The following is a 17,979-nucleotide window of genomic DNA, read 5'->3' on the forward strand; positions in this document are numbered from 1 at the left end:
CAGCCAGCTGATTCACTCGATAATTAAATTAATTAAGCTGCACATACCATACAATTTGTTGTAAGTCAGAAAAAGCCAAACATATTAGACACGATCATTAGAGCTGGCTGCACTCCAGCGTCCGACACTACTATATACATACACAACAACAGCATATTCCAAAAGCAGGATTAACTAAAAAGAAAATAGTACATACAATATACTTTTCAACCTGCACGTAAGTAAACCAGACTATACAGTACTGTGATGGCAATACGACAATAACGCCTACTACAAAACCTTTCTTATGTACACTAGTGTTTCATTTTCTTAGCCGTATTTCCAAATAAACTTTTGTCCCCCTTACCAAAAGGCCCCTTTCTAGGCGGGGCGTGATACGACTTTGGATCATTTGATAGTCCTTGACTGTTCCTACCACTCCCTAAAGCTGCAATGGAATGTTCTGCACTTTTTGAGCTTAACAACGAGTTCTTAGATTGAGAAGAGTTTGTTGTCTCTGATTGACTATTGCTGCCCCCTGCACTGCGTTTCTTCATGGCTTTTTTGTACAAAGAGAAAAGCATCTCAGCTTCCCATATTGTAAACTGCGCCACAAACCGCCACAGTTTCCTATAAGCACAACCATGTCATGCTATGACATGCCAATTAAACTAGCACCAGCCAATACAAATACATCTACAGTAGCTACAGACATGGTGACAGAGTTTCGTGACTAGAACGACGGGATGCAACTAAACTTGCATGAAAACCTGCTGCTACATCCGACGCACCATGCCCACGACTATCATACCATCTCCACTCTTTCAAAAGCTCCACTCTTCCCTTGTACTCACTGATGCTCTTGTTGATATGATCACCGATCTTCAGCAAGCATTTCTCGGTGAGATCCAGTTGTTCCTTCTCGGACAAGCCTTCTCGTGGTTTGCCCAAGTTACGGATCGAACCTTTAACTGGTCTCAGTCTGTCCTTGCACTGTGCAAGCACATCCACAATAGGAGTGTACCACCAAACACAAAACATCACTAATGAACATACCTTTTGAAAATCTTGGTCACTCATTTTGAACGAATGTGCTGAGGATGCCTTGCTAGCTGCCGGTGCAAGCAAATGACTACTGTCCGGTAGAGATGCTTCAGTTTGCTGATCTACGTCAACACTACTGGGTCGTGCCATAGACTGAGGTTTTCCTGGGCTAACAGTACATACCTAAACACACAAAATATTCGAACACCCCTTGATGTAAAACAACAAAGAATACTTTGTGTCGTTTCTTTGCTGGTAAAGCAACTGTTTCTCGTTTTTCTTTCTTTGCTGGCGGCTCGACTGTGTGTTCTGAAGCTATTTGACTTTCCTTTAATTTAGGCAGTGTATCATTGGGCTTTGAATACGTGTAAGCAGCTGCTGCTCTTTGACGCTTCCTCCCAGTAACTTTAGTCTCCGGCATGGAATCAGCTTGTTTGGCTTGCATTTCATCGTCAAGGTCTTCCAATGGTTCTTGACTGCTCACAGATTCTCGCTTTTTAGTTCTTTTCCTTGTGGGTTTCCTAGCAGGAGCTGCTTTTCGATCTAATTTGATTTTCAACTTTGGAACTTTTTTCCCCACATCCTTTTTCACTGTCTCTAAAACACTCTTGACCACTTTTAACAAATATTCAGTACGAGTCTGCAGATGCTTTGACTGGGGCTTCTGGTCACCAGCACGAAGTATCTGGCACAAGCCACATGGTAAACTTAACATAACCAGGTGACAAACCATTTTACAGACACAAAAATGACATACAACAATACAATAAACCACACACGCACACGTATGCACGCACATGCAAACATGCACACAAAATGGACAAATGTTAAGCCTGTCAGTAGTCTGACAATAGCTCCCCTGTCCCTAAGAATGGGCCTCCATGTGCAAAGCAGAGTCTAATGGGCATGCACTGACCTACCTCCTGGAGCTTGGCCAGTTATCCAGGAGCGCTGACCATGGTGTAACACATTGGCTGTAAGTACTACAATAACATCTCACCGTTTCCGTATGTTATACATATGTTCCTAATGTTGCAGATGTTATTGCTGCCAAAGCCAGACACACAAACTGAAACACACACACACACACACACACACACACACACACACACACACACACACACACACACACACACATGTGCACACGCGCACACACACACACACACACACACACATGTGCACACGCACGCACACACACACACACACACACACACACACACACACACACGCACACACACACACACAACCAATTACTGCACTCACTGGGTTATTACCCCAGGGCTCAAGTAAGCCCCAGACTTTAACAATGGCTCTGAGATTTTCACACCGCAGTCCTTTAATTTGTGCTAATTGGTGCTTTCAACAGTGACTGTTTGCTGGATTTGCACCTGTAGCAATGCTATTATTCTTCAAAGTGTGCATGCCTGACTTTCGCCAGTTAACAACTTTAGGTGTCAATTTCTTAGAAAAGCCCCTCCCATACTTGACCATTCACTCTGGCCAACTAAGGTAGTAATCAAGTGAGTACCTCAAATATTTGGCACTATACTAGTACCTAATCTAAATTTTCCACAGTTGTTACTGTAAACCAATCACGCTATATGCTGACATACATCATATTAGACATTGAAATAGGCATTTCAAAGTCAACAAGGAATCACACTTAAATCATGTCAACAACTGCTACTACTTGTCTTCATTTGAACTGTCATCTATATGAACATAGGATAAACATATTATAAAACTGTGTCCACCTATTGTCACCAGACATGTTACTCTATACTTCAGTAATGCAACAGATAAACTGTTACAAGATGTTAAGCATTTGTAATCCAAAACAATTTTTACATGATAAGCAAAGAACATCCTTCAACATGATTTGATAACATTTTGCTACATATTCGCCTTCTTACCTTATCAGAAAGACCCAATGAAGAGTCTGACTTAATTGCTTCCCAGTTGCCAAATCCGTGTTCGTACACACCAACCAACAGCATTGCATCATCTTTGGCAGTCCACGGCAATCCCCACTGTGCATTCTTCACTGGTTTTGCAAGGCGGTACTTTCTTCGTGCTTCTACATTGTCAGGTAGTGACTGATGCAGAGCATCCAGCTCCTCCTCACGTTTCAGCACAGCAACTGCATTGACTGATACTCCACCTATCTGAAAGCCAGCAGGAGGACTTTTCTTTTTACCTAAACCAAATTCATGTAAATCATGTATGTAACTCAAACATTGATCATTGACAGAATGTATACCTTCGTCAGGAATATCTGATTTTTTAGCTTCCGCTTCAACACAACGAGTATGAAGCATGTTGGCCATCAGCGCCAACTCAGCACTTGATTTTGACTGCAATCCAGCATCAGTTGCAATTTCATCTAACCTGCCACATGACAGCACTACATCAGACAAACAGTTCAAATGTGCGTCTGCTGCAGTAAAACTACCGATCCTGTGGATGAGCAAATTTCTTGTAACTCTTCAAAAAACTATGAAAGAATAAACATCAATACAGTCTCAACAAAATTATGCCACATATCATACCTTCTCACTTCTGTATCAGTAAAACCACGTGATTTCCCACCTCCTTTGTTGGCCTTGCTTCTAACTCCTTTCTTACCCTTTCCACCGCTGACTGTCTCCTGTTGATTTGTCTCTCCAATCTTCTCATTCTTGTCGCCATCTGCATAATTGACCGGTTTCTTCTTTCTGGGTCCCATGTACAACTGGAGATGAGCTCGTTGCTCTTCCATTTCCTCTACTTTCTGTCGCTCAAATTCAGGTATGATTTCTTCCCAACTTTTGTCAGCAACTGGAGTCTTTGGAGTGGTGACTGACTCACGACGCTTACTTTGTGATGACTGTTGACTAGGTGGTGGAGGCTCCTCATCCATAGCAAAGCTTGCAACCTACAGTGTACAGAAGTGTTACATGTGCACTCGACAGCAATCAAAAACCTCTACACAACATATGCATAATATGTAGTAGATGTACGAGTATTACATAAAAATTACTCAAATCAGTGTCTCTAGTGTAAACTGACATTCAAGTCACTCAGCAGCAGGTAACTAATTTAGCCTATCAAAGTCTGTTGATATTACGGTCTACACGAGACAGCCTTCCAAAGTCAATTGTACATCCACCAACTACGCAGTTTGCATGCATTAGTGACCATGAAAGACAATAACAGCAAAATGACAGAAAGTAAATCTACTACAATGGCCACAATAAATCAAACTCAAACTCAAACGTATGTATCTAAGCCTATGACATTGAGACTTCTGTGCTTCAGACCAAAGTTGATAATATAGCGACATACAACAGCATCTCATGTTAACTGCCTTTCTATGTAACCAAGAAAGCAAGTGTTGTACCAAGACTGGCATTAATTCAATTAATTAATCATCATCAAGAACTTCACAAGTCTGTCCAGGAAAACAACGACATGAACTCTATCTAGATGGCTACATAAGTACCAAACACAAACCTTGAATTTTGACAAAAGTTCCTGCTCCAATGACAATGACTGATCCTGATCAGCTTGAATTTGTTGATCTTCAGCTCGACTCAAGATCTCATCAATGTCCATCTCCTAAAATAAAAATAATCCACTGTAACGTATACTAGTAACTGAAGCTGTGTTTTCACCCTTGCTTCCACAGCTATGAGTCCTTTGAAGAACTACAATCAACTTATTGTAAAGTACTCCAAATTTAGATGCCCCTTTGCTTCTAAGCGCACTACTGGTAACGTCTATCTAAAATTGTACAAAGCGACTGTCGTTCACATGACCATAAATTTCACAACACCTCTAAAAATGTCGGTAATTGTCTGAGTAACGACAGTTACCACATGCAAAACATATAATATTATGTTGTTCCTGTTTAAGGAATGTTACGTTGCTGTATAATTCTAGAAAGCCAGGAAAATGACTGATCTTGCATTAGCAGTTGGAGGCTGGTTCTGTCATATTTGACAAAATCTGGTGATAGCAAAACATGAATTAGACCTTTCTGGTAAAAACTTTTCTCACGAACGTTGGCGGCTGTAATTAGTGGTTTGTTATTGCCAATTGCCATGTACAACCAATGCAAATATTAAAATACTGCTCAGTGGCTAGACTGCACCAAGACATGGCACATCGAAAAGTGTGACAAGACAGGTATGGACACAGATCAGAAGTGATTCAACACTTTGTGAGTATCCTTCTACAAAGAATCATTTCTGACGGCTCATAGCTGAAATACCCTGTAATCTAATAAACACCAACTACATGCCTGTGACTTCCTCTCTTGTTCACCATCTGCACCTTCCTTGAACAATTCCTCAGCTCCAAACTTCAATATTGCTGCTAGTTCTTCCTTGCTAAATGGTGTGTTACTATAACACCAAGCATACTCTATGATACAAGAATAGTCACCAGACAAAGAAGCATACGTTGGAGCTGTAGATTTGGATAAGACTGTCCTTCCTGTTGTATCCATTCGTTGAATAACTAAGTGATCAAGTACCATCTTTTTCTTGGCTCTTTCTAAAATTGTTTCCTCTATACTGCTTTTGGTGACCAAACGATACACATTCACCTACAGTATCATATCCAATATTAATACAGTACAAACACTTCAAAGTAAAACCATCTGTTTAGCAGCTTGAGAAAGACAAACATAATATAATGTGCTCTACATATCATTATAATCTCAAAGTGGACTAAAGTGTTTGAAAGTCAGTGAAACATGGGTTACCCACCCCTTCAACACATCTATAGGTACGACATCACAAATTTGTGCAGCCCCATTAAAGGTGCCATGTTGCATTGACTTCTGGATTTCATGCCACACTTGCTCTATATATGTGTGTATATCACACGCACGCACACATGTGTGCGTGCACGAACACACACACACACACACACACACACACACACACACACACACACACACACACACAGACACACACACACACACACACACACACACACACACACACACACACACAGACAGAGTTTAATATGAAAAACAGTTTGAATTACTGTAAGATCATATCAGACATCAACATATGAATAGCAAACTAACATTTTAATTTCACTAGTAATCATAATACCTGTCTCAATTGTCCTATCCTGTGAGCTCGAGCCTGTGCTTGCAGATCATTCTGTGGATTCCAATCAGAATCAAATATGATAACTGTATCAGCAGTAGCCAAATTGATTCCTAAACCGCCAGCACGAGTCGACAAGAGAAAACAGAAGTCTTGTGAACCTTCGGCGTTGAAATGTTCCATTGCCTGCTTTCTCATTTCACTATGAACTGTACCATCTAGTCTCTACATATACAACAAATATGATGAAAATACGATGACCAATGCAAGCACAACAAACCTGAAATGGGAAACGTCGATACTGTAGATATTCAGCAAGAATATCTAGCATCCGAACCATTTGTGAAAAAATCAGCACCCTGTGACCGGTTTCCTTCAATCTCATCAACAGCTTGTCAAGAACAGTCAATTTCCCACTGCCCCGCAACAACTCCTATGTCGACAAATGCAATCAATACACAATTCTAAAGACATATTATGTACACTATCACATGTAAATGATCCAGTGAGTTCACAGGAGATTCAGGAGGACGGAGCAAGTGAGCATGGTTGCAACATTTCTTCAGCTCAACCATAATGTTATTGAACGAACTAACACTACCCTTTAATCCTTTGTTCAGTGCAGCAAAGTTTCGAGTAAGTATGTATCTATAGTACTCCTTCTGAAGCACAGCCATCTCAACCTGAATAATTCTTTCCACTTTTGCAGGCAGCGAACGCTCAACATCTTTCTTCACGCGACGAAGAAGGAATGGCTGCAATTCATGATGAAGAGCAGTCAGTGTACGACTGTCACCCTGTAAGTATGCTGAATGTTCTTGCTCAAAACCTTCCCAGCTTCGAAATCTAGACAACAACATAGAAACTGTCAAATTGAATAAAGCAGTCTGCACACAAAAAGACACACCTCTGTGGCATAATAAAATGAAGTAAAGACCAGAGTTCTTTCAATGAGTTTTGAAGCGGAGTGCCTGTTATGAGAAGACGACTGTTGGTATGAAATTCCATTAGAGACCGATACAACAGTGAGTCATCATTCTTCAATCGATGTGCTTCATCAACAACTAACACAGCCCAACTGAAACTACTTAGAAACGCCTTGTCTTTCAACAGAATCTCATAGGTCGTTAGAATTGCATTGACTTTTAGCTTGCCATTATGGCTCGTTTTACCAGGATGAAACAATTCATACTGCTTGATCTACAGCATACACAGATATGAGCAAAACAATTGACAACACACACGTTTCAGCACATAAGTAAACAGACTCAAACATCCAAATTCACATTACTACATAATCAGCCAAAACAACTTTTCACACTTAACGTTGCTACATAAGTCTGTGCAAGTTATTATAAACACAGTAATCAAATCTCACTAGTTCTCTGCTGTTTACATCTCCAATGTAAACCACCATATTCAGCTGTGGTGTCCATCGACTAAACTCTCTCTGCCATGTTGGTAAAGTTGACAATGGCACAACAAGTAGAAATGGACCAAACAATCCGTGACCATGATGAAGACAGCTCAAGAAGCTGACAGCTTGAATTGTCTTTCCTAAGCCCATTTCATCCGCAAGAATAACAGAGTTTCCTCTACACAAACACAACAATAGAATGAAGAAAGCCATAGTGAAAGTGTGAGATTGCATGAGAATGTTGAAGTTGATAACTTTTTAGTCCGTCCCGATTAGAGTGTCAATTACCATCTTTATGTTGAGAAACTACCAGATTAACACCAGCGATAACAATGAGCACATGCACTGCTACATTCCAATTGTCAGTCTGTCCATGAGAGTCACTACTGTAACCCTAGCGCATGCATGCCTTGGGTTAGTGAAATTCATACACCAAAGTCATTCATCAGCCTCCAATAAAACATCGCTAAAAACAAAGAGCAACACTTCCAAACCAGACATGTCACTCATTACAATGCAGCAATAAAAGTTAAACATCAAATCCGAAACCATTGATTGACAGCCATAGTGGGGCACGTTAGAGCTGCAACCAGTCTGTAAAGTGAGATAAACTTACAAGAAAAAGGAAAGTGTTTATAAAACCAATAAGATTAAACTGATATGATAGTGTTATATAGGTGATCCATACCTAAAATCCGCAAAACAATTAGCAAATGACCTAATGACACACATCTCAGGCACTAATATTTCTTACACCACATTTCCATGTACATGTGCTGTATGTCTCAATCATTAATATCAACTATTTCACATTGTTAAACTTACTTGCACCATGAGTGAAGCAACCAGTTCAGTCCATCTAATTGGTAATCTCTCAAACATAAAGTCTCTGAATTTGACAACAAGAACGAAGGTTGGTCTCGAAGCAACTGAAATCTCGGCCGATTTCGAAGAACCTGGAATCAGAAAAACAACACAATCAATCACACACATTCTACACCGAATGAGATATGTCAGCATCATCTGCTCACACCTTGGCATTTCTATTCGGTGTCTTGTCAGAACGTTCTCTGTTTAGAAAGTCATCAATCTCAGACTGATAATATTGACCTATAAGATCAGCAACCTCCCATGAACACTCTGAATAAGGCAATCCGTTCCATTTGATAAAGTAATCAAGTGTTGGTTGACCCTTCCCATCATCTCCTGTCCGATACGCTACAATAAATCCACACTATTACACAAAGCCGTGTTACAGAGCTCTCATTTCCCACCGATTACTCGTTCAACTTCTAGGTGTTTCTTCCTGAGTTCCTCTTTCATCTCTTGCTGGCATTCATAAAACTCAACATCTTCTGCATCTGCTGTCTGCTTCCTGAAGACAAATATCCATTGCACAAACCAAACAATATCACCACTGTTGCAGATGGAACCAATCTAAAATTGTACATGATTGTGATAAACGTACCAGGATTGAATGCCCAACAGCCTTTTCTTGTAATTCTCAAGCTTCTTCATTCCACCAGCATGCTGTTCTGTGATACTAGGTTCACTCTCCCAGGTGTTGTGCATGTGAGACCATCCTTTCCACTTTATAAGATACTGCACTTCTGTTGCATCACAGTTCGGATCCACAGGTGCATCATTCTCAGGAGGTCGCAAAGCATATATTGTAGTGTTATCACCAGTATCTACAATTACGTATTGAAAATAGTATGTACTAATTGTATGATATCATCGTTACACACAGACCTCCAATCCTTCCAAGTCGATCAGCAAGTACCTAAATTAAAAGAAAACAGCGATTACAAAGCATTTTGCCTACATTAAAAAGTTACTAACTTCAACAGACAACATATTTACAAAAAGCAATACGAGCAGAATGTAATCAATAAATGTTCAGCATATGTAATCAACCACAGTGATTTGCTATTGCAATAAATTACATGTTGCAAATTGAAACGAAAGACCCTACTAGTAGTCACCACTGGCAACCAAGAACTTCTCGCTGGCAACCAAACCTTATAGTACCCACTTATCCAAAGTTGCATAACAATGAATTTAGGTAGGGTTCGTCTGGTCAATGTCAGCTCTGGTCAATGTCAGCTAATCTACATCTTGTTCTTCCGCAATCGCAGACAGCTCCTTCAGGCATTTTTTGGTGATAATGTCCTTATAGCCTCTCATATGACTTGCCATAATCAGAGATAGCTTCTAATGGTTTCAATGAGCTACTCTTCACTTCATTGCAGGTCATGAAATGCTCAGAGCCTACCGGTCAAATGTTCCATTATGTTTATTAGAATAAAATTTGATGCTATTCCAGAATAACGTAGCATCCATGGTTTACAAATAAAGTTCATACATTGCATTTTGTTACGCTACATTGACCAAGCGTAGGCTATGTGAACCGATCTTCAGTCAATATACCTTCACAAGACTTGATCACAATATCATAAAGCTGCTCAAAATTAACGATGACCTTCAATGTCAGTAAAGCTTAGCATGCTATAGGCTATAGTAAAGTACCACAAAGTCTTCAAAGATACAGATTCTGCATGGCACCATATAATTTTATCAAGTACTGCTACTACAGTGTGAGTACTGTATTTTGCACCTTACAAGAAGATTCAATATGCCATGAACTTACATCAAATGTTACTAGCAACAAACAGGTCTCTATGCTGTAATCAAGATTTTTGATAAAAATTATGAAACTACTTCTGGTAAAATGGGCACAATGAATCAACTCTGCCACTACTTAATTGTATTGATCAGTTCAAGATGACACAATTGTAATGTACGTAACTACATACTGACCTACTGTAAGTCATCCAACACGCCATACCTTCTCGATCACATTCCTATTAGGATCATCTTCACTCGGATCAGTCCGGCCAGCAGCTTCAATAACTTCATCAGGATCAGTCTCATTATCTTCTTCATCTTCTTTGTAACTAAGAGTCAAAGCAATACGCATCACTGTGCAATTATAAACTAAAGCAATCTTTCAACATACTGAAACTCGTTCCTATACAAAAATAGCAGTAAGCACACCATTGTACAGCATTAATTCCAACTAAACATTACAATGTCAAATTTAGAAAGTAATTTTTCTAATTTGTTTGCTCAATAAACAAGAAATGTTGCTTATCTGCCAAATATAAAATACACTGGCAAGTCCCTGCAGAAATTTTGAAATTTGTAAAATTATATTGTGTATTGCGGGTTGTGTGACACATTGCTGAGAGAAATCGTTGCCTCATCGCATTTCTCTGACAGTGCAAATATTGACACACAGATGTTAACTCCTTCAGTCTCAGATATCAGAGTAGATGATGCGTTTCCTGGATGACTGTTTGGATAGATAAGGAGTTCTATTAACTGGCTTCTGTCTTCCTCTGAATGTGAGTTTCCTGTCATACACTATATAGAAAGACTCAGTTCTCTGATGAATTAGTATCTAAACTCTGAATAAAGACCTGATACTGGTACCAAAGTGACTGTACAGCCCATCATTGCTCCACATAAGGTCATAAACATGTAATGGCTAGATGTCTAAAGGTAGAACAAGAGTGGCAGTTTTTCTGAAAACAGAATCTGTGCATCTCATACTGTGCAATAATGCTATCAAAATTAAGTCATTTATGCATGACTATACAGTACAATGACATAAAGTTATATCACGTACCAGGGTTCTAACTAAAACCAGAATTCTAGCTGAGACAATCTCCACAATCAAAATAGAATTTGGCAAATGTCTACTTAACCACAAAGAGACACCAACTATTCTTACTTCACGTTAGCAGATGCTTGACGAAAAGATCCTCGTAATACATCATAAGACACAGGACTGTCAGCCATCCACGACTCCAGATCCAAATCCTCACCAACATCTCTGTGACATAGATGCTTCTTTCCCTTCCCTCTTGGCAGATTGGGAATAACAGGATCAAAATCATCATCACTGCCGCTAATTCCTTCAGGTGAGTCAGCCCAATCGGCATCACTACAAGTAAACACAAAATAAAAAGTTACAGAAAGTGAAGCTTTAAGGCTAACCCTAAAGCCTTCTAAAGGCTAAGACTAACTCTAACCCTAAACTTCAACTAGAAGTGACAAAATGGTACTCTTAATCTGTTTACCACCTATATAGTCTTTACAATCATTTGTAGGAAGGCCAAACTGAAAAATTGTCAAGTTTGGATAACATTCCCTAAAAAAACATGGTCAGTCGGTCAGGTTATATATTTATTTTTCCTTCAAACTTTTCCTGACGTAAGTCCATGGGCACACCAAACAGTTTCCACGCTTCCGACGCTTCTAACCACAAAGAAAAAGAATGTCTTTCAAATTGTATATGAAGCCCTACGTCGTTCGAGCCGCCTGAGATTGGTTTCTCGCTTCAGTTTGACGTTCCACACACTCCCATCAGTAGGCTGTCCAGCGTCCGGCTCTCAGCTACTCTCACCACTCTACCATTTACCAAACAGCGTGGACTGGACCTTCCATTACTGTGACACGTATGGCAGGCATACTACCTGAACAAAGCGTAGGCGTGTCCGCACTGCACTGCAAGGCTACTGTAGCTATAAAACCAAAGAAATGTCATAGCAAAAAGTTATGTGGAAAATACGGTAGGTCGGGTTACCCAAACTTGACAATTTTCGGTTTGGCATCATATACAGTACAGAGAGATGCCAGGAAGTGACAAATATAGTAATCTTAATCTTTTTACCACCATAACTTTTATAGTTTTTACAATCATTTGTAGTAATCAAAGCCAAAGTTATACAGTTCAGAGAAATGCCGAGTGATACTACTCACACCAATGCAATTTTAATCAATCATAAAAATTACACTCTGAGTTCATACCAGCACAATAAACAGAACTGTACCTTTCTCTCCACTTGCTGCCTATCCCTGAAGGTCTACCATTCTGCAAAAACATCAACATCAACCCACTGTTAGAGCTCTCCACACCAAAACACATTGTTAGCCTCTTCACCTCAACTTCCACATCTAGCCTTTCAGGGACTCTTCGATTACGACCAGAGCGTCTAATTCCGTAGATATCAGGACACTCTTCCCAAAACTGCATTAAAAAAGGACAGCAAATGTCAACACAAACCACTTGTACCCTCTAGCTATATTCAAGAAGCATAAACCAAGTGCATTATCAAAGTACTACCAGTATCATGATGTAGTATGCATTGTTGTGACAACTACTAGTAATTAGTGATGATATATAAACAACAAAATTATAAATTAAGACAAACAAACTCACTGACAGACAGACAGACAGACAGACAGACAGACAGACAGACGGACAGACAGGCCACATACTGGTAATGATGACTGCTGAAAAGCACTGATGTTCAATCTTCCTCTTCTACCATCAGAACCTCGCCTACTTCTCGAAATCTCTCTATTTACAGTCAATAACTTTCCTGACTTTCCATCAGTTTCAGAACTTTCAGAGTCTGAATGAGATGATATACTTGACGACGAGCTCTGTCCTCCAGAGTGCCTACTACTTTTCTCACTATGAGAAGCTGAAGATGACGATCCTGACCCATCAGAATCACTGTCACTGCTACTGCTACTGCCACTTCTCTCCGTAACGTCAACAGACTGCTGAGCAACTTGTGTACTGTCTGATACATTCAATGCTTGAACCGTAGGCAATGCTACATCAAATGAATCACTCACAACAGCAGCAGCAGATGCAAGAATGGGCAAACTGTGAGTCAGAGTAGGTAGAGGCACAGGAACTTGCACAGGTATAGGCATTGAGACAGGCATGGAGGCAGGCTTTGAAACGTGCACCGAGGCAGGTACTGAAACAGGCACTGACGAAGGCATTAAAACAGACACAGAGGCAGCAGGCATTGACATGGGCACTGAGGTAGGTATTGAAATAGGCACCGAGGTAGGTACCGAAACAGGCACTGATACAGGCACTGATGCAGATATTGAGACAGGCACTGATGCAGGTATTGAGATAGGCACTGATGCAGATATTGAGACAGGCACTGATGCAGGTATTGAGACAGGCACTGATGCAGGTATTGAGATAGGCACTGATGCAGATCTTGAGACAGGCACTGAAACTGAAGGCATTGAAACATGCGAAGGTGGCAACCCAGTAGATGGTGAAAATAATGGTTTGGTTATTGAATTAGTCACAGGAGATACCGACTGATGAGAAGGAGACCTCAATATATGAGAGCTCACCATCTCCGGCCTCCTTTGCAGTGACGCCGCCGCACTAGAAAACATCAAAGGTCTCATGGTTAGCTCACAAATCTAACATTTTCATTCAACTTATCAATACAATAAATTATCCATATAAAGGATATCCCACACCTTACGGTATGCTCATGAAACCATGAACGTGGTTATTAAGTTTCTTTGGCTTCCTATTTATGTACATTAGCTTCAGAGGCATTCATCTCGTCCTTGAATGCAATTCTAATTAAGTTGATGCAGAAAGTCAAGCTTTCTGATAACATTGATGCATAGAGTCATGTTTCCTCTCCCCTCTTGACATAATGTCAAGAGCTCATGATTATTGCACTTGCTGCTCTTAACTGTTTGGTAGGCGTCACCATCTCAATTAACTAAACTGTAATGGAACAAGTCATATGCTTCCAACTATATTTTGGATATAACTTTTCTCCATCTGAAATTATAATAGTGACAAACTTGGTGCCAGTAATTATTGACTGGTCATTCACTATACAGTCCATGCCAGTAAAAGAGCTTTCCCGAGGATTTTGCCACACCAAGGCAGCAAAACCAGAACCAGCAGGGGGTTTGGGGTGAGGCACCGTATTCATGACATATATTTTTCATTCTAATCTGCACAGCTCGTAGGTATAGTCATTATGATAGTATTGACACCTGCATATATTAATGATTTAAGATGTTGCCCATGCATTTAGTTAAACTTAAAGCCACATACAATTGTCACTTAAGTTTTCAGCGATTCACTGAAAATCAGTACCACGATCTGTTCTGTCAAACAAGTGCCTGTTCTTCAGTTTGGACAAGTGTATACAGCTTGGTCAAAGTTGCAGTCGGGTGGTAGAGAGTCTTGGATTGAGATCTGCATGCAGTGGTTTAGTGTCCTATGGGTATATAGATGATACTGTAACCATGAATGATTGCATGACTATGTTCACCATGACTCAGTGCAGCAAAGACGCTGCAACACACCGTAGGAAAACCTATGCAGTCCTAAAATCCCCCTAAATAACAGAGATGACAGTTTTTATAGAAATCATAAAAAATCACTGAAGGCCATCACCACTACCAACTCACATTATTAAATAGAAAACCTCACATCCTCAATAACTAAACAATATCGGGTTCCTGCAATATTTCTACACAAACCCATCTAACTGCTTTTTGTTATATATCACCAAGCAGCAAATGTGCTAATTGATGCTATCTGAGCCAAGCTAATATTAGATTACACCAAGCAACCAGTAAAACACCTTCCTAGCACAAACTTCAGCAGATTTTGTTTACACTGGTTAGGATATTTTACATGCATCTTGTGTTCCTATTGTATCTTTCAAAACAACCTGGTGAATTTGTGCATCTATGCTTTAATCTAAACCACATGCCTCTGCAAGCTGGAAGACTATTGTGGATTGTTTGCTCATCTTTCTTCCTTCTGCAGTAGTTTCAAAATGGTCTTCTACCAAGTTATGATATATTATCATTTGTCTCTGTCTCTGTATAATACACTAAAAAGTACTGCCCTAAGACAGCATTTATACTAGGGCACCAATGGCATGTGCCCACCTCACAAAAAGAAACATTCTAAATCTACTTCCTACCAACTTTACAGTAGCTTAATTTAAGCTAACAATCATTAGCAATGGTGTAAACATACCATAGCACAGAGGAGGAAAAACTAAAGTTAATTATCATCTCAAGTGCAAACATGATCTTACAAAATCAACCTACAAGATGAAGCAACTGCTCCATGTGTGGCTTATCACTAATAGCTGCATGTGTGTAATTACACTCTAATCATTAGCAAAGTCCACTGAAGACTATGTAAAGCTACCTAGGTTGTCACCTGTAGTGGCTCAATGTTACATTAGACTATGATAGGTTCCTTCATTGTTCTTTTCTAATTCACTGCCACAGTACAAATATCGCATTTCTCTCAAATCAAGAATCTTAGATCTTTCTATGACAAAACTGATTTCCACTACATTACTTGCAAAACAAACACACAAACCTGACAGGTACAAACAATAACAAAATCAAAACCGTCCATACATACTTTGTAGATATTCTAAGTAACCATTCTAGCCAATTTGTAAAATTACAAATTTCTAAATTTGTAAAAAAATTAAAAAGGAAATTAAAATTGAAAGCCCATTGTAAAAACAATAGTAAAAAACCTTATTACATTGCTGTCAAACATTTGTAATCCAAATTATGCCTCATTTTACACCCACATCAGTTTGGCAATGATTCAGTAGAATAATTAACAATCGCTCCCATACGTGCATTAACTGAGAGATTTAAAGGTAATGCCTCAACAATGTTTAGAATAAATTTTGTCACAGGAACACAGCATTGGACATAAAGTGGCTCCCTAGAGCAGTCATAAGCCTTTCGGGTTGGACACTACTATGACTATTTGATCTCAATAATAATAGGAACCAAAATAACCTGAGATGATTACCATAACAGTGTAATTTGTTTGTACTTTATAATGGGCCTGAACATAATGATGCAAGCAGCTGCAGAGTAATAAGGGTTTGTTGCATATTAAGCAATGATTGGTATAATGACATAGACAAGCTATCCAAGTCCCTATCATCAAATAAACCAATATGGAGTGACCTAACTAGCTACCTGATACAAATCCAGTTAGAAACAGTACAATTGTCAGGGAGTCTGCATACCTTTGTTCTATTTATAATCTTGAACAAAAGTTAACGTCCAGTCATGTAACAACTACATTCATACCTTCACCTACCACCTCAATCAACTTCCATCTGCAAAAGTTTGAATATTTAGTCATCTGTAAGACTTACAGGGAGAAATGCGAGAGGTGTTTATTATTAGTCTATGCACATTTGTTGCCATCTGTCAGCACAGAAATATAATCAAACAGTCCTTCAGCATATACACCTCAGGCACATAACAGGTTTCTATACAATATCCAGCTAGCCAGGGGACTGACTTCTATACAATATCCAGCACCAAGAATAACTACCCTAAAAACTTATTTGCATGGGAATAAAATTGTGCGATTCTACTGTACAAACTTTGACTATTTGTATGGAATTACTATTGTGTTATCCTACCAAGTCTACATGAACCAATAATTAAAGAACCAATAATTGAAGAAATGAAATTTAACATGCAGAATTTGATTATTTAATGATCACACAAATTCACACAAATTAGTTCTTTTAGGTTAGAGTATCAGTACATTCACCTCTGTAGTACTAACAATGATAAACCTATGAGCTCACCTCAGTAATTCATTGAATTTTGAGTCTGCTTTCAGCACAACTTGTGCTTGTCTGTCGTTTTTATGTGTCAATGGCTGTGTGTTCTTATACTTCTCCTTATGATGAGTCAGACTGGACTGATGCTGCAACGTTCCACTGGATGTTAATCTCATGTGTCCAAGAAAGTCAGGACTAAAAGCAGAGCAGCCAAACTGAGGCGCATTGAATCCCGTCTGACTAAACGCATGATTCTGTTGTCTCTGAGGCGAACGCCTCTGTTCCTCAACTATAGCTTGATGTCGACTAAAAATCTGAGCATCTTTCTGATCAGGCAATCTCCCAACTGACTGAGCATAAGAGTTAGACACAACCGATTGCTGACTCGGTCTGAGATGCTGTTCCAAAATACTACTCGTCGCAGGACGAACTCCATACGCTGCCAGCGACTTCGGAGACAGTAGCTGTTGAGTCGGATGCAACACGTCTCCACGAGCTGCATTGCTGAGATGCTGCAACGGAGACATACCGAACGAAGGCGGATCGGATAACCCTCTCCCCTGATGCACTCCGGCAGCCGGGAGAGCGGTCATATGACTCAGACGTCGCTGAAAAGCAGGTGGCATGGCATCTCCCGACACATGCTGGACAGTCGCACTCTGCCCACACAAACTCGTCCCTGCCTGATGCACTAGCCCCGACGAAACACCACCGAACTGAGCAGCACTCCCAAACTGAGGCACGTGCTCTTGAGTGGCGAAACCATGAAGACCCTAGAGTGAGAAGAGTGAGGTCACATGTGAGAGACTACCACACATTCTAAAAAGGATCAGGGTTTGAGCGTCTTGCTTCCTGGAAAGGCGGGACGTCAAACGGCGCTTTTGTCTACAATTCGTTTGCATTTCAATCACTCTTTTCTCTCGCAAGAACGCGTTTTCGAAAGCGTCAC

The 17,979-nt window shown here is 39.9% G+C and overlaps 1 protein-coding gene and 1 long non-coding RNA gene across 3 annotated transcripts; both read right to left on the bottom strand.

Moving 5' to 3' along the window:
* Nucleotides 1–8: 8 nt before the first annotated feature.
* Nucleotides 9–17,759, bottom strand: LOC134191882 (chromodomain-helicase-DNA-binding protein 1-like). 2 transcript variants are annotated; one of them, XM_062660518.1, is made up of 27 exons: nt 17,055–17,759; nt 12,889–13,813; nt 12,551–12,637; nt 12,441–12,481; nt 11,339–11,551; nt 10,391–10,499; nt 9,295–9,325; nt 9,011–9,233; nt 8,817–8,917; nt 8,576–8,760; nt 8,368–8,498; nt 7,504–7,720; nt 7,033–7,325; nt 6,617–6,971; nt 6,406–6,558; nt 6,129–6,350; nt 5,466–5,611; nt 5,306–5,408; nt 4,516–4,620; nt 3,573–3,937; nt 3,476–3,517; nt 3,284–3,411; nt 2,937–3,220; nt 1,259–1,708; nt 1,036–1,206; nt 791–972; nt 9–609 (listed from the first exon to the last, which is right to left on the bottom strand). In XM_062660518.1, the coding sequence occupies exons 1-27, from the start codon at nt 17,654–17,656 to the stop codon at nt 294–296; spliced, it is 6,180 nt and encodes a 2,059-aa protein (XP_062516502.1). In that variant the 5' UTR covers nt 17,657–17,759; the 3' UTR covers nt 9–293. The 2 variants fall into 2 exon arrangements, with proteins under 2 accessions (XP_062516502.1, XP_062516501.1); XM_062660517.1 differs by having other exon boundaries at nt 5,306–5,611.
* On the bottom strand, nt 11,984–12,277 carry LOC134191883 (uncharacterized). The gene is made up of 3 exons (XR_009971860.1): nt 12,194–12,277; nt 12,084–12,131; nt 11,984–12,017 (listed from the first exon to the last, which is right to left on the bottom strand). It is a non-coding gene; the product is annotated as an uncharacterized LOC134191883 (long non-coding RNA).
* Nucleotides 17,760–17,979: the final 220 nt, after the last annotated feature.

The sequence above is a fragment of the Corticium candelabrum genome, chromosome 16, assembly GCF_963422355.1.
Source record: "Corticium candelabrum chromosome 16, ooCorCand1.1, whole genome shotgun sequence".
NCBI classification, from domain to species: Eukaryota; Metazoa; Porifera; class Homoscleromorpha; order Homosclerophorida; family Plakinidae; genus Corticium; species Corticium candelabrum.

What these genes read in the sequence shown, in the direction of transcription:
- LOC134191882 (XM_062660517.1), bottom strand. Translation starts at nt 17,656, where the DNA reads ATGCCACCTGCTTTTCAGCGACGTCTGAGTCATATGACCGCTCTCCCG. An exon ending in ACTCACTGGATCATTTACAT is followed by an intron (nt 6,559 to 6,616) that starts GTGATAGTGTAC and finishes TTGTCGACATAG; the next exon opens with GAGTTGTTGCGGGGCAGTGG. An exon ending in TTTGCTCATCCACAGGATCG is followed by an intron (nt 3,412 to 3,475) that starts GTAGTTTTACTG and finishes GTCATGTGGCAG; the next exon opens with GTTAGATGAAATTGCAACTG.